The following is a 17,649-nucleotide window of genomic DNA, read 5'->3' as shown; positions in this document are numbered from 1 at the left end:
TAACCAATGAAATCGATTGATACAAGTTAACTTACTCCTGGGAGCCACTTTTCGATTACAGTCAAATAAAATCTCTCCTTCAGAGATGTGTCTATCTAGAGTTTCAGTTTCAGTTTCAGTGGCAGTAATGCTCAAGGTGCTCTCCACTGTTGAGGAATCAGAACTTGGTATCTGTATGGGGGAAGGGGCCTTGGTGTCAGCAGGAAGCGGCATCAAGGGAACCGGCTTTGGAGGTACTGGTTGAGCAGTAAAATCCATAATCTCAGGTTCTTCATCTCTGGCCACAGACATTACACTAAGAAGAAAAAGACATATTTCGAACTTATTAGGCCATTGAAGGCCTATATTAATTTTGATATTCAAAAGCAAATTCAAAGGTAGTATGCCTCCAAAAAAGTATTTCTAAAATCTGCACTATTATAATTAATTAACAAGATTTCGTTTTCAAAAATTGTTTTCATGCTTTAATCATAGGCCATCTTGAAAGTTCTACCATCCACAAAAAAATCTACATGGGGATATATGGTACTATAAAAAGCGACTGCTCATGGTAAATGAAGATTCACACTGGGAAGAAAACGTTTTCTTTTATTATTGTTATTATATTATTATTGTTATTATTATTTATGCCTATAGCACCTGGTCTTCCAAGGTGGTCTCCCATCCAGGTACTACCCAAGTCCAACCCTGCTTAGCTTCCAAGATCAGATATCGAGCTTGTTCAGGGTGGCATGGCTGTAGACCATGGACTGTGGCTCCTCTGGGGTGTGAACCCAGGACCTTCTGCATGTAAAGCAGACATGGTAACCACTACACTATGGAAACAAGTCCAAAAACATTTTCTATTTTATTGACAGTATGCTCCCAAAAAAATCTATTTAAAAAAATGTAAGGTATAAATAAATTTGGTAAAATTTTAAAAACTTAAAATTTGTGAAATTGCTGTCTACTAAAGTATACAGTAGCTAGTGATTTACAAAGCTTCATTTATCATTTCTGATGTTTTCAATGGGTCACATAAGTCAATTTCAAATGAAATGTACAGTTCCTAAAAGTGAATATGTTATCTTTACATAGCTCTCGGGTGAAGTTCTTCTTGAAGAGAGTTGGGATTCTCTTCTTCCAATGGCAGGTCTCCATCACCCCATGGCTTGGGAAACTCTGGACTTGATATCTTCAGTTTATCGATAGAAATCTCTGACAAAGTTGGGGTAAGAGCTGCTGCAGGAGGTGGTGTAGTAACGGGGGTAATTATTGGAGTATTAACAAGTGTGACAGCAGGCATGTTATTGCCTAAAGATTTTTTTAAAAAAAGAAAGAAAAAAGTCAAAGATAAAAGATAAAAGAATTCCACAGGAAGACAAGATATATTGTTTCAGAAGTCCCATAATATTTTGGCATACAAATAATGGCAATAATAATTAATCATAATAATGGCCACTAATGGAAAAATTCCCAAATTAATTTTGTAAAATATAAGAAAATAACCTTGGAAAGCATCAGTTTTAACATCAAACTGATGTTAAGGTAGTCTAATTGTCTATTAGATTATACATTTTAAAAAGTAGCAACCAATTACTTAGTTTCCATGTAAGAAAAAATGATTCAAACCTAATAAGCAACAAGTATATGTATGTATACTAATCTATAAAACATTTTATAAAACAAACCATGAAATTTTCTTTAACAGTTGCTAAAGTTAAAACTGAGTAAAGAAATAAGGTATCTACCTTTTTCAGCAAATATTTCCTTCACAGGAAAAGCTACATCATGATCTGAATCACAGGGAGAAGAATCTGGAGTTTTCACCAACACATACTCCTTAGGAGGTGATGAAGGTGAGCGAGGAGGAGTTGGCTGTGGGGTAGCCACAGGGGTACACACTCTTGCCTAAAACAAATTAATAAAATAAGGTAAATGTGCAGATAATCACCCAAAGGTAATGTGAAATAATAAAATAAGTTCATTCACAGATTACATAGAATTTAAATGAATCAGGGGAAAAAATAGAGCACTAAATACTCTGGCTTTTGAACTTCTAAGCTATTAGTTTCACGACGAGCCTGTAGAAAGCCTCAGGTGACTGAAATAGTTCTGCCTCTGAAATGGCCACCCTCACCCCCTAAAAAAATCTTAGGCTGCCTCTTCTGATATAGAAAAGATGATTAAACAGACACAGATGAAGATCAAACTCAAATACAACCTTGGGTAGACCATGTAACAGAAAGAAAGCATTTTAATTAACTGACAAGATATCAAAAAAATCAATCTTTTAGCACAAAAGAACAGAGCTTGTAAACAGCAATGAAAGAATAAGAACAAGCGTGGCGGGTGAAATGAAGACAATATAGAGGTGAAAAGTACCGGAGAAGAAAAGAATAAACATTTTAAAATCAATTTGTTACGTAGGTAATCATTCAAAAGATTCAAAATTCAAAAAGTACAAAAGGATGATAGTGAAAATTAAGTCTCCTTTCCTACCCATGTCCTATTTACTTGGTTCTCTTCCTCAGAGTTATCAAATATAATCTTAAGTCATTTCATATGTATAGATTATCTATGGAATAAATACCCAGAAGTGAGACTGCTCATTTAAGAGGCTAATTGCATTTTTAATTTGAATACATGTTGCCAAATTTCCTTCTAAGGGTTGTGTTAATTTACATTAACACCAGAAAGTATGAGAATTCCCATTTCCTCAAGGTTTGGCAAATAATGGCATTATCGAACTTTAAGAGTTTTACTCGTCTAATCAGTAAAAATAGGATTTATTTCAGTGATTTTCTTATTATTAGTGAGATTGAACATCTTTTTATACATATGGAGCCATTTTTTGTGTGTGATCTGTTTAGATATGTCTTTTTCCCACTTTTCAAATATATTACTTGACTTTTTCTTCTCATTTAAAGGTCTTTATGTACTAGAGTGATTAACCTTTATTCTGTATTATGAATTACAAATTGAATCACAATTTAAAAACCATAAAGCATATTAGAAATTCTAGAGCATTGCTTAGTAATTAGCATATTCTTAGCCTTGATTTTTAAATGAAATACACTCTATTTTTTTCTTGACTGCATAAACCTGTATCATAAGAGCACTGTTTTCAAACACTACTGACTCAGCATCCTGAGAGGATTTGAAGGTATTCTACTAGTATTGGTAATGGATAATGATGATAAACTATTAGTTACTGAATATTTACCAAGTCCCAGACACTAGATTAAGCTCTTTTTATGTGTCATCTCATTGGATCTTCCACAAAATCTTATACGATGGCTAAGAAGATACAGTATCATAAAGATGTCGGTTCTCCACAAGTTAAACCAATTAAAATGGAATAATTCCCATAAAAATCCCAACAAAATCTTTTATGAAAACTAATTTTAAAATATATTTGGAGGCCCAAGAAAAGACATGACAATTCTGAACCTAAGAAACAATATGACAGTGGGGGAGAGGAGCTTGCCCTCCTAGATATTCAGTAGGCAGATTTTGGTTAAGCTGTGTTTATTTAAACTCTAAACATTTTACTCTGTTATACAGATGAGACTAAAGTAACAGAGCTGAGGGTTCAAATTCAGATCTTACCAACTCCAAAGTCCATGCTAGTAACAATTACATATACTGCCTATTTATATTGATTTTTCTACATTTTCTCATTCAAGCACCCTCATGTAAGTATGTGCATTATACAGGCAGTAAACAAACTAAAGTTAATTAGCACTGAGAAAACCATAATCCTGATGACATCTGCACTGCACAAGTTACCAACGACCTAATAAAGGACAGACCAAAACTATGTCCTAAATACTTTGTACACTAATCACATTACACAAATTGCTTAATTTTATGATTTTGTTTATGCCTCAAATGAAACATTTTAAATGTTTCACCTACATAAAATGATGTCTTCGTGATCTCTAGGATCAGAAGTGACTACAACTTTTTAATAGAAAGTAATATAGAGTACATTTTGGTTTTGTATACTTTTGTGTTGCTACTGTGGGGGTTCAGAACAAGTCATCCCAAGATGTACTTCCATAATGTGCACATTGTTTTGAGCTAAAAATAACTTTAGCTTCAGGGTCAAGAGAAATTTCTGCTTCTCCCTTTACCTAGAACTTGGATTACGGGCCTTGCCCATAATAAAAGATTATACTAATTACTGAACATGCAATGACCTTCTGAAGCCCCAAGACACATTATCTCATGCTTAGCTCAGAATGTCTTATGTACCCATTTTCCCTTTCAGTCTCTTAACCTCTTACGCATGCAGGGTCTCTAACTCCCTCATACATGCAGACTTCCCATACTTATGTATGTATTAAACTGGTTATTTTCTTGTTAATCAGCTTCGTGTCTATTTGAATATCAGACGAACCGAAAGAACCTTTAAGGGTAAAGTTTCTTCCTCTCACACACTATAATAGATTAGAAGCTCAATATAATAAGACTCATTAAACAACAAAAGTACTTAGAATATATTTTCTTTTAAAGACTAATAATATCAATTTACATTAGAACCAAAAGCAACATGTGCTCATTAGTTGTATCTTAAATTATTTTTAAACAAAGCTATAAAAGCTATTTTTGGACAATTGGGGAAATTGGAATATAGACTATACCACATAGTATTAACGTATCCATGTTAAATTGTGGGAGTATGATAATGTTATTTTGGTTATATAAGAAAGTATCTTGTTCTTAGGAGATACTGCTGATGCTTTTAGAAATGTCATGGTATTTGTAACTTTCAAATAATTTTTTAAAAAATATAGTAACATATAAAGACAAATAAAGGAAGTATGTAAAACGTTATCAACTCATAAATATAAGTAAATGGTATATGTTACCTTTTTCATACTTTCAACTTTTCTATGGATTTAAAAATTTTAAAATAAAAAACTGGGGGAATTGGTACTATAATCACAATAACAAGGAATCAATCTCCACCACAAACTATAACCTTATGATACCAATTTAAAACTTGTCCATTTTACTGCTCTTTAATAAATGTATCGGAAGTTCCCCCAGGACCCCAAGTTATGAAAGGAGAGTCGCACCTACCGGCAAGTATGTTTTGCTTGTTGAAACCTCCCCAGAAACACTTGTAGCAACAGGACCCTGCTTCTTTGCTTCTCTGTCACCCAACATGACAGCAATGGTTTCAGCAAGAGCTTCATTCACAAAATGACTAATCATGTGCGAATTCACAGGAACCCCAGCATCAACAAAAAGCTGGAGGGCTCCACTGCTTGTTCCTTCCACTAAAAAAATGAAATAAGTTCAGAATAAGTGTGCAAGAAACATGTTTTCGATCCAAGCCTTACTTATTAAAATTTTAGAGACACAAATATATGTGTATGAGGGGGTGGCAAGAGGAATAAAAAATACATCTACTTATTATGAAAGAATAAGATGATAACTTACATAACAAACATCCTCTTTAAATAAACAAAAAAGAGAAGGAAAACACAGAGATGAAAATCTACTTATATGACCTCTTTGCTACCACAGAATTTAGTGATAAAAACGATTTACATCCACATTAAATGTTCTATCTGAAAACAATCCATATTTCAAAGAATATGCAACAGGAAATCCCATGATAGATCTTGGTCAAAATGCAAAGACACAATGACTATTAGACTAATGACTTTAGAGAAATGGTAATTGCTTTATAAATATGAAAACTATCTTCCTTCTAGTTTCATATACATCAATTATTAACACGATAGGCTGACCTTCCTCAAACTTTAATAGTAGTTTATGTGCTTAGCATCAGAAGCTCTATAGGTGTATTAATTTTCCAAATAGATTGTATCTTCACCTGTATGAATGTACATGAAATTTAGTAAAACTTCCTTAACAGATTTTTCTAGACTTAAAGTGGCTAAGTTTCTAAAGATTTGTATGGAAAACATGTAAGACTTGATCTATACAACTTGATGGAGATGTGACCTTTCCAAAGAATGTTCCTTAATTAGTACAATTATGTAGCAATATTAAAAGTTCCCTAAAAAATGGATGTATGTGTCTTGGGATCACTTGTTGAGGGATAAGTAATAGTAATTTACTCTGAAGTTACCATAGCAAAAACTATTACAATCCTTAATTTATATTCGACATTTAATGTCAATATCTCTCTTTTTTCGTTTCCATTGTTTGGGCATAACCAAAAATCAGAACATCTTCTGTTGGAAAGCCCAAAAGCCCCACCTACACATAGGCAAAATAAAAGCAAATGGACAGGCTTTTAAAGAGAGAACAGGATCTAATGACCTAATTTGGAAATTTTAAGATTTTCATCCAGAAAAATATCAATTTCCTTATAACTTTGTTGGTCAGTTTTTTCCTTCCTTCAAAAAATGAGATAATGAAAGAAAACCTGAGGAAGTAGCAATGAAGGAGGCATTTGAGTTATACTACATAGGAAGAATTAAGCAGATTCAACGATAAATTGTATGGATCTACGCTGTGACTGGGTAGTGATTGAGGAAGACCAAAGAAAAAATAGAATAAACAGTAACTCCAAGGCTTTGGAGATTGAGTGCTTAGAAAGTCGTGATGATATTAACAGAAATAGAAACAAATGAAAGAGGAGTTTGGGTTAGAAAAATGAGATATGTTTTGGACATGCCAAGTTTTGGATGCCAGAGGAACATCAAGTAGAAATATTCATCAATAGGCAGACAGAAAAGAGATCCACACATATATAGCTGATTTTCAACAAGAATGTCAAGGAAATTCAATGGAAAAAAAGGGTAATCCTTTTAACAAATAATGCTAGAACAACTGAATATCCATATACTAAAAAAATAAATCTTGATCCTTACTTCACACCATGCATAAAAATTAACTCAAAATGTACCATAGGCCTAAATGTATAGTCTAAAACCCTATGTCTTCTAGAAGTAAATACAGATAAAAATCCTAATGTTCTTGAGTTAGGCAAAGATTTCTTAAATAGTACACCTAAAACATCACAAACTATAAGAGAAAAATTGTTAAGTTAAATTTCATTAGAAGTAAGCCTTTGATCTTCAAAATATAATGTTGAAAAAAACCAAAGGTTAAGATACAACTAGAACATATTTGAGAAACATATACTCAATAAAGAACTTGTATCCAGAATAAAGAACTTTTTTACAACTCAATAATAGGAAGACATAAAGCCCAATTTAAAAATGAGCAAGCCATTTAAAAAGATACTTCACCAAAGTAAATATAAAGGCAAATAAGCATATGGAAAATTGTATATCGTCATTAGTCATTAGGAAAATGCAAATAAAAACCACAAAGAGCTATCTCTAAGTGTTTATAGAATGGCATAATAATTAAAAACACTGACAACAGCCAGCATTGGTGAGGACATGGGGCAACTGGAACTCTCAAATACTGCTGGCTAGAATGCAAAATATAATAGTTACTTTGGAAACATGTAGCAGTTCCTTGTAAAGTTAAACATCTATTTACCATATGACCAAGAAAGATTAAAAGATGCGTTTAAAATGTCTGTTTGCAAATATTCATATCATAGCTTTATTTATAATAGCCCCAAACTAAAACTCTATAAATGTCCATCAACTGGTACATGGATTAACAAATTATATCCATACAGTGTAATATTACTACATGCAACAATTGTTGAAGCATTAAGCTAAAGAAGACAAACACAAAAGACTATGTACTATATGATTACAAATATATAAAATTCTGAAAAAGGCAAAAATACAGTAATAGAAAGCAGATCAGTGGTTGTTAAGGCTGGGCGGGCATAGGAGAGGGTTAGGAATTAGCTGCAAAGTGGCATATGGGAACAACTTTTTTGGATGACAGAAATGTTTTTTAGTATCATGATCATGTGGGCTAATGTACAGCCGTGTTTATCAAAACTCATCAAACTATACAATTAGAATTGGTGAATTTTATGGCAAGTAAATTGTACCTGTAAAAAGCTGATGGAGAAGGAGGGGAAAGAAAAGGGAGGGGAGGGAGAAGAAAAATGAGAAAGAAGGAGGGGGAAGAGAAGAGAGAATAAGAGGAGGAAGATGAGGAAGAAAGAGGAAGAAGAGAACAATGTGGGCTCCATAAAAAAAAGAGGCTCATTTATCCACTCAGTGGATACTTATATTCTTATTAGGTGTCCATCAAGGGCTCGGCACTAAAGGAGAAACAACTTAAATTCTGAGTAATTTTTATAGTCTAGTGAATGAGACAGATATGTAAACCAATCATAATACAATGTGATAATTACTAAAACAAAGATATATACAAAGTACTATGGGAAATAATAGATTTGGTGTGGGACAGATGGAAGGTAATATAATCATTTGAATGCTGCAGTATGAAATAAGAGAGTGAGGGAAAACTAATGTCCACGACAGAGAAGAACTGAGAAGTAATATGGGAAGAGCTTGTCTTTTGTCAGCCAAAGACTTCTAGACTACATAAGTCTACAATGACCTGAAAGTGTCTTTTAATAACAAAATAGTTAAAGAGATTCCATTTCACTTACCAATGTCAGAAGTCAATGGTTCACTTGCCTCGCTGGCTGAAACACTGACATTAGCTAGGGCCTGTTGTTGGATTGGGAAGAGCCCAGAGATGATTCTTGACATTATTTCTTGTTCTACCCTAGGGGATAAAAGGATTCCTGAATCTGATTAAAATGTATAAAGTGTTAGAAACATCAACCCTAAAAAATAATTTCTACCCATGGACACAACATTCATGTGTGAAGCAGGCATTCTGAAAGCCAGATCTGAAAAGGAGAAAAAAATCAAATGTATCCCCTAGTGAAATAAACCATGTGAAACAGATCTTCATGTGGAAGATTGTTCATTACATCGAATTAGTTTAATTTCAGATTAGTTTAATGAAAAGTTTAACAGACCTTCTAAATTCATAAGGTTTAGGGCAATGATTAGCATATCATATCCCTAAAATGTTGGGTTCCCTACTCTGAAAGCACACATACAAAACCATACAAGATCAGAGCTAGAAAAGAAGTCTAGCTGCCTTCTCTCTTCGAGGAATATAGACTGCAATACAGGTAGGTAGTATTCCTCTTAAAGAGGAAAGAAAATTTATTTCCAAGGTCATTTTCAGGGAGGAGAGAGGGAAAGAGAAGGGGAAAGGGAAGGGGAACACAATAGGAGACTACTACTGTATGTTAGAGCAGTTAACAGAATGAGTAACAATTTTTATTATTCCAGTAATAGATGTTCATTGTGAACAAATCGGAAAATATATAAAAGTTGAAAAAAACAGATAAGGCTCACTCATAATCTCAGATTCAGAGATTAACACAGTTAACAATTTGGTATGTTTTTCCACTTTATTTCCTATGCACATTTATTTTTTTGAGTTCTTTTCTTTTCTTTTCTTTTCTTTTTTCTTTTCTTTTCTTTTCTTTCCTTTTTAAGCCTATAGCACCTAGTATACCTAGGTGGTCTCCCATCCGAGTACTAACCAGGCCTGACCCTGCTTAGCTTCTGAGATTAAAGTAGATCAGGCATGTACAGGGTGTCATTGCTGTAGACTCTATTTTTGTGAGTTCTTATAAAGTACAGTTAAATCAGTAGTTTAACACACCACTGTGCTATTAATCTTTCAACATCATTAAAAATTCTTCTAAACTTAATCTTGATAACTGTATTAATATTCAGTTTAGTTTATTCCATAATTTCCTTAAGATTTCTCACAGGTAAAAACAGGGATAAAAAATAGTTCATAAGTTTATAAAAGTAACAAACACGATAGCGCCTTGTTTGTAGTAAGTGCCATACATGCTAAGTAATCTATCACCTAATATCAGAATTGTAATTATTTTCTAAGGATAAATTTCTGAAAGTAAATCACTGGATTAAAGAATATGTACATTTTTAGGCTTTTGTTACTTAACAATAGCCTCTTTTACCATAATAAACAGTCTAAGTAAAAATGCTCAAGGACAGAAACAATATCTCCAACAATTAGTTAAATCCTCAGCAACACATCAAATAGTTTCCAGTGACTACAGCAAGGGAAAAAATTTAATAAATAAAAGGAGACAAGGAATATTTTCAACCAAAACTTAATACTTTTCATTTTTATATGCTATTATGATTCTGTTAACATCAATGCCACTATAAACTCACCATTGAATTAAGCTATTTTCCAATGTTTCTTTTCTCTGAATTACTTTATCCAGAGTATCAGCAGTGGGCTGAAAAGTAGAAGCAACTGGTGGAAATGGAGGACCATTATATTTTGTGGAAACAACTTTAACACCTCTGTTAAACTCCAGAATTGGTTCAGAGTATTCTGGAATTTCATCGCATTTTTCCTCTTCCTGATAATAAAAATAAAACTATTATAGTCATGTATCTGTTCAATATTTACTGAGTGACAAGAATAGCCAGGGAACTTAGGTAGATGAATTAACCAACACTTCTAAATTAATGAACCACATTTCAATTAGGTTATATCACATTATTTATAATTTATACATTTGTCTAGCACATGGAAAAAGAGTGGCAGAAAACAGTTTCTAAGCTTTGTTACCTGTATGACATCAATTACTTCATCAAAGTTAGTTCCTGGAAACTTCACCTCTTCTTCATCTACCTTCATAAATTCTGGAGTCTAAGAAAACATTTTCAGAAAGCTTTGGTTGTACTTACTGTCTTTTAAATTTATATATAATTTTTCATATTTCCACCCATAGCATAAGCTTATAATTACATAGCCCTATTTTTTTTATTTTAATATCCTGTTCAGAATTGATTTCATCACTAAATGAAATCTAAGGTAGTCCCCAAAACTACTATGTTCTCATTTCAATAGCTATAAAAATTAAATATAAATTTTTCTGTCAAGGACTCCATGAACAATACAACTTAAGTCAATTGATTAAGTTGATCTGATTGTGATTTCTCTCCTAGAATTAAGATAAAGTGTTTATATGTGTATATATAAGTATATACATATATAAACTCACAAAAAGACAAGATACAGAATCAAATAATTCAGAAAGATAAAAGCTACTTTATAAATTTAGTCTCTAGGCTTCAATATATATAATCTAGTCACCAAAAACCACAAGAATCTCCTTCTGACAGTAGAATAATAAACAGTTCAAAAGTTATTTGTTGTTATGTTTTTAAACAATTATGGTGAAGAAAAATTAGTGATGAAAAATTAAATTGGGCACAAATGCATTTAGGGGCAGTTCTATTTTACTATTTCTGATCCGGAAAAATTGTTGGCATTCTCCCTTTCCTTAAAACTGTATCCTTGATAACCAAATTTGCTTACAAATAGATGAAACCTGGGAAAAGTTACAGTATGATGCTGCTATAAAGTCATAATTTTGTTAATAGCAAATACTGGGAAGAAACGTATATATTTGCATCATGTCAATAGTATAATGACAAAGTAACATGCCAAAACATGAACTCCAATATTTACGATAAAACTCACATTCAGAAAAAACTATACTTAATTCTCATTTAACACAAGCTTCTCCAAAGAGAGAAATTCTTTCTTCACATATGAGAGCCTTACAACTTAAGTAACCAAAAAAATCACACTAAGGATTATTACATTTGGAATGTTGATTAAATGTAAAGATCTTAATTAAAGTTTCTTTTTCAAGTTTATAAGCAATTCCAGATTCATTTTGAATCTTTTCCTTAAAATCTAAATTATTATGCTGGGTTATAATTATAATGGAAGACTTTGCATGGAACATCATTAGTTAAAATCTATAGTCAGACATTACTCAAAACTATAAAAATTTCTCAACAATACCTGTATCCAGGTGTTCAGAGGAGGAGATGCTTCCTTGGGACTAGGCAGAGATGGACTGACATCAGCACTACCATTTGAAATGCTATCAATATCTACATTGGGTAAAACCTAAAACAAAACACAACATCCAGATTTCTGTTCCTCATTTTGACTCAAATATTTTTCAATCTATACATCAACAACATTTATTTAACTTTTTTTAATTATAAAAAGGTATTTTACAAAATTTGGAAAATAAGGGAGAACATACAAAATCCTATCTTGAAATAACTTCATTTTCACTATTCCCTTTATCTTCTTGTAGATAGCTAAAATATAAAAGTTTCATTTCTGATTTTTCATTGTATTTAGGTCATAAACATCTTATCACACTTCCATATAGACCTCATAATTATATTTTAAGTGGCTGTATAATATTCCAACAAATATACATGCCTTAATTAATCATTTTTCTGTTGGCTAACACCGAGGATAGTTCAACATTTCCAATATTATATGTGTATTGCTACAAAAAACTTCATATATATATGTGTATATACATATATATACATATATATATATATGTGGTTGTTTTCCCTAACAGGGCATGAAGATTTGAGATTCTTGGTAATTACTGCCAAAATGCAATCCAAATGACCATCACCTAAAACATAATCTATTATAAGTTTTACCCAACCTTCATCCAAATTAGATAAGTGTCTCGGCAATAATAGTTTTATTTGGAGGTATATTATTTTAATTTGTATTATTTCGGTAACTAGCAAGATTTAAATTATTCAGTTTGCTTGTTTATAAACTGTATTTCCTCTCCTGTAGAGTCTTATTCACATTCTTTGAATATTTCTGGATTTGCATCTATGATTTCTTATTAATTTATGGAGATTTTTATATTTAAAATTAATCCTTTTCAAGGCAAGAGTATACAATGAAGTAAAGACAGTCTCTTCAATAAATGGTGCTGGGAAAACTGGACAGATACATGCAAAAATAAAAAACTGAACCACCTTCTTACATCATATACAAGAACAGACTCAAAATGGATTAAAGACTTAAATGTAAGACCCAAAACCATAAAAGTTCTAGAAGAAAACACAGGCAGTAATCTCTCTGATATTGCTACTAGTAATTTATTTTCAGACATATCTCCTCGGACAAGGGAAGCAAAAGAAAAAATAAACAAATGGGGCTACATTAAACTAAAAGTTTTTGTACCGCAAAGGAAAACATCAACAAAATGAAAAGACAACTGACTAAATGAGAGAATGTATTCACTTATGGTACATCTGATAAAAGGTTAATATCCAAAAATATATAAAGAACTCATACAACTTAACAACAAAAAACCAAACTATCCAATTAAAAAATGGGCAGACACCCTGAAGAGATATTTCTCCAAAGAGGACATACAAATGGCCAATAGACATATGAAAAGATGCTCAAGGTCACTAATCATCAGAGAAATGCAAATTAAAACCACAATGAAATATCACCTCCAGCCTGTAAGAATGGTTATCATCAAAAAATCAAAGAACAAGTGTTGGTGAGGATGTAGAGAAAAGAGAATCCTTATACACTGTTGATGGGACTACAAATTGGTACAGCGTCTATGGAAAACAGTCTGGAGGTTTCTCAAAAAATTAAAAATTGATATATCCTTTGACCCAACAATTGTACTTCTGGGTATCTATCCAAAGAAAATCAAATCAACAATTCATACAGATCTATGCACCCCTATGTTCATGGCAGCAATATTTAAAAGAGCCAAGATATGGAAGTTACCTAAATGCCCGACAAGAGACAGACGATTGGATAAAGAAGTTATGGTTCGTATATACAATGGAATATTACTCAGCCATTAAAAAAATGAAATCCTACCATTCGCAATGACATGGATGGACCCAGAGGTTATTATATGAGTGAAATAAGTCAAACAACGAAAGAAAAATACCATAAGATATCACTTACATGCAGAATCTAAGGATCAAAAAGAACTAATCAAAAACAAACTCACAAATATAGAGGACAATCTGGTGATGGCCAGTGGGGAAGTGAGAGGATTTGGGGAGACTGGGAGAAAGAGGTGAAAGGTTAAAGAAGTACAAATTAGTACATGGTCAAGGGGATGGGGAGCACTGCATAGGGAATGCAGTTAGCAGTAATATAATGGCTAGGTGTAGAGCCAGAGGAGAGAAAGCAATCAGGGGGATTGTTTTATAAACTATATAAATGTGTAACCAATGTACTGTATACTTGAAACTAATAATAAAATAAAATTTTTTAAAATTTTTTTTAGCATATTCCTTTCATATAGTCTCACTATATGTTTTTCTTTTTATTTAGGATTTTTTTTACATATTTAAGTTTTAGATTTTACAGATTCAAATCCATTTTTCTCTCATATCCAGACTTAGTTTCAGCTTTGATAAATATATTATGCAATTATCTTCTTCTATATTTTTATAGTTCGTAGTTATACCTACCCTATTGCCTGTTTGGAACTCATCTGCTATACATTAGGAGTTTTAGAATCTAAAACTGATCTATTTTCCACATTGCTAACCAATTATACCACACATTATTTCATTTATAAGAATCCTATTTTCTACTACACATTACATTCTTTTTTAAATAATTAACATTATTTCAGAAATACTTTTTTATACAGGACCAGTACCAAACACTTAAACTTTTCTAAACCTTTTGTCCTTCAAATGCCAAACTGATTTTAAATATCAAGTTTAAATAAAAGTCATTGTTTTTTTAAATTACAATTTCACTTAAATTATACATTTACATAGGAAGACTTGACTACTTGAATATTTAATCTTCACATGTAAGTCCTTTCTCCATTCAAGTCTTCCTAAGTTTGTATAAATATTGAAGTATTAATTACACAAATCACACACATTGTCTTTATTTTTTAAATTAGTTATACTATTTAATTGTTCTCTTTGGAATATCATGGAGTCACCTGGAGTCACTGGCATAGAAAAGGTAGCTTAAACCTTGCAAAACAAGGATAGATAGAGACGTTACATTAACATCAGTTTTAAAGAACAAAAGACTCATGATGAAAGTAAAGTTTTCATGAAGCAATATAACACATTTTAAGTACTGAAGTCCAAGATTTTTTTTCCTAAAAAATTTCTGTTCATGTATTCTGGCATACCTGTACAGTAAGTTGAGGAGGATCCTTTTTTTCCGACTTCATTTCTACAACTGCTATGTTAGGTTTCTTTACTCCAGTTCCTGTTTTTCGAGATGATGGAGGAATAGAAGTAGTCACTGTTACAGGATGGGGCTTGTTTACAATTACTCCAGCAGGTGGCATGGAATCACTATTACTTTGGGTTTGTCCTAAAAAGTTTGGGGGAGAAAATGAGTCAGCCATTTCAGAAATAAAGGGAAAAATCTAATACACAACTTGGAGCTTTATGGCTGAATTCTCATACCAAAGAAAACACTATCTGCAATCACTTTTCCCTCTACCCTCACCATTTTCAATAAATCATGTCACCCTTTTAGCAATGACTAACATTTATTTGGCACTCATATGTACTAAACACTTCACATACACTATCTATGTTATTTAACCCTTTAATTTAACCCTCAAAACAAGCTTATGAGGTATTAATATTACCCACATTTTACATTTGGGGAAACAGAGGTTTAGAAACATATAATCTGCCAAAAGTCATAACTGTTTGTAAGTGACAAAGCCAAGACTAAAGTGTACTGCATTTTATTGTATTATTTTTATTTTCGAATTCCATAAAGCAACAATAAACAGAAATAAAAACAACCACAAAATACTACTGTTTGACTACAAATAAATAGCATGTGGGCCAACTATTTGATAACTACCATAGCTGTCAAACACTTGTCAGCTTTCACTTCAAAAGTTCTACTTGTTTCCTATATTTCAAAGCAAAGAGGGACAATATAGTGCAATCATTAAAAACACAGACTCTAAATAAAGCCAGACTGCCTGGATTTGAATCTCAGCTCCACTCTAGCTCTGTAGCCTTTGATGAATTACTTAACTCCTCTGTGTCTGTTTCTTCATCTATAAAACTGGTATATCACCATGTGTTTTATAGGGTGTGTTAAATAAATTAACATATGTAAAGTGCTTAGATCTGCACCTGGCATACAGTAAGGACTTTATAAGTATTAGCTATTATATTAGTAAAGGCATGTTTAGACAGACATTAGCTACCAAGTTGACATGTCATTAACCCATAATATCAAAAATAAAAAATTCTCTCCTATTGCAAATATTCATCTTTAAATCATTCATCAAAATAAAGGAAGAATAGCAATGGCACTAAAAGAAAAAATAATAACTAACTAGATTTGAAGAACTAGTGAAAGCAAAAGTAACCCTGATCAATTTTTACAATGATGAGTCTGATGGACCTCGAATAAGTAAAAAAACAACTATTGGCTTAGAATACATATCCACACAATATTTACTTATCAGTCTAGTTCAAAGGTACATAAAAGGTCCTTTAAAGACTTCCTTTAAGACATGATGATATTAAACTGGTCAAAACTCTTGAATTCTTTAATTTTATGAATGTCTATGATATGCCCAAACATTTTTAAAATTTCATTTGATCTACAATAGTGTATTATAAAATACCAAAAGAATGCTTCTTGTGAATAAAATTATAGCAGAAACCCATATCAGAGTTCGATATTATACAGAGTAAGACACATTCTGAGACCTTACCCACAAATATAAACAGCATATAAAGGAAAAAATAGGTGACTATCATGTCAGCATCATCCTGTAAGTTCTGCTACTGCTAATAAGAATTTTAAATTTACTCTATATATTTTGTTTGATCTTACCTAAAAGAATTGCCATAGGAATCAGATGACCTTCCAGTGTACCTGAAAGAGTAGGCATTTCTCTGCTTGGGCTAAACAAATACTGCTGATCACCATGAGGCAGCATAGTAACAGAATGTTGTGGTTTAGAATCTATCTTCTTAGGTTTTGTTGCATAAAAGTCGGTTTGTGTTCTTATTGACTTGACTTTAGTGCCTGTAATAATCATCAATGGCAGATAATTTTAAATATTTTTGGAACATGTACTATCCAGCCTTCTAGAAATACATAACTCTTCTTCACAGAAAGATCTCATTCTATATAATAAGATTATAGCACCCCAAAATGGAAGGAACACATAAACCAGGAGTTGGCAAACTTTTTCTTAAATGGCCAGATAGTAAATACTTTATTCTCATGGGCCATGTGGTCTCAATTGCAACATCTCAGCTCTGCTATTGTAACATAAAAGCAGTCATAGAAATAGATAAATAAGCGTAGCTGTGTTCCAATAAACCTTTATTTATAAAAACAGGCAGTTGACCTACAGACCATGGTTTCTCAATCCCTGAAAATATGTAACAACTTTTACAACTACTATGACAGAACAGATACAATGCCTAGAAAACGAAATGTTGAGTTAAGATTAAGAATATGCAGACTGTATTATTTAAGTCATTAAAATTTTTTCTATAGGTACAAAGAAGTTAATAATCATTTTTAGAATTAAATTTTTTTCACTGTCTAGACTTTACTCATGAATAATTCTTATTAAATATTTTTAAATTAATTTACTAGTAGTATTTTTTTATTTTGGTAGCACTGGTTAACAAAATCCAGTAAGTTTCAGGTGTACAATTTATTTGTTTTTTATTTTTTAAATATATTTTTTTACATTTTTAATTATTATTTATTTTTTTAGGTGAGGCAACCCTTGGTTGACCTCACAGATTGCAAGGACCTTGTCAGTTTACAATCCCTTGTTTTTCATTTTTTATGCCTATAGCACCTGGT

At 32.0% G+C, this 17,649-nt stretch overlaps 1 protein-coding gene and 1 pseudogene across 4 annotated transcripts in view; both read right to left on the bottom strand.

Moving 5' to 3' along the window:
* Nucleotides 1-17,649, bottom strand: part of KIAA0586 (KIAA0586 ortholog) — an 84,106-nt gene that overhangs the window by 41,254 nt on the left and 25,203 nt on the right. For all 4 annotated transcript variants that reach the window (XM_016128985.2, XM_016128989.2, XM_016128988.2 and 1 more), the window contains 10 exons: nt 16,657-16,851; nt 14,969-15,156; nt 11,800-11,907; nt 10,552-10,632; nt 10,146-10,339; nt 8,522-8,640; nt 5,071-5,270; nt 1,731-1,890; nt 1,074-1,293; nt 36-295 (listed from right to left, as the gene is read on the bottom strand). In XM_016128985.2, the coding sequence (XP_015984471.2) occupies nt 36-295; nt 1,074-1,293; nt 1,731-1,890; nt 5,071-5,270; nt 8,522-8,640; nt 10,146-10,339; nt 10,552-10,632; nt 11,800-11,907; nt 14,969-15,156; nt 16,657-16,851 (1,725 nt within the window). The remainder of the gene's footprint in view (nt 1-35; nt 296-1,073; nt 1,294-1,730; nt 1,891-5,070; nt 5,271-8,521; nt 8,641-10,145; nt 10,340-10,551; nt 10,633-11,799; nt 11,908-14,968; nt 15,157-16,656; nt 16,852-17,649) is intronic.
* LOC118600655 lies at nt 628-743 on the bottom strand (annotated as a pseudogene).

Source organism: Rousettus aegyptiacus, unplaced genomic scaffold (assembly GCF_014176215.1).
Source record: "Rousettus aegyptiacus isolate mRouAeg1 unplaced genomic scaffold, mRouAeg1.p scaffold_m13_p_3, whole genome shotgun sequence".
Classification (NCBI taxonomy): domain Eukaryota; kingdom Metazoa; phylum Chordata; class Mammalia; order Chiroptera; family Pteropodidae; genus Rousettus; species Rousettus aegyptiacus.
The sequence above is the reverse complement of the archived record's forward strand: the minus strand, read 5'-3'. Positions and strand labels throughout refer to the sequence as shown.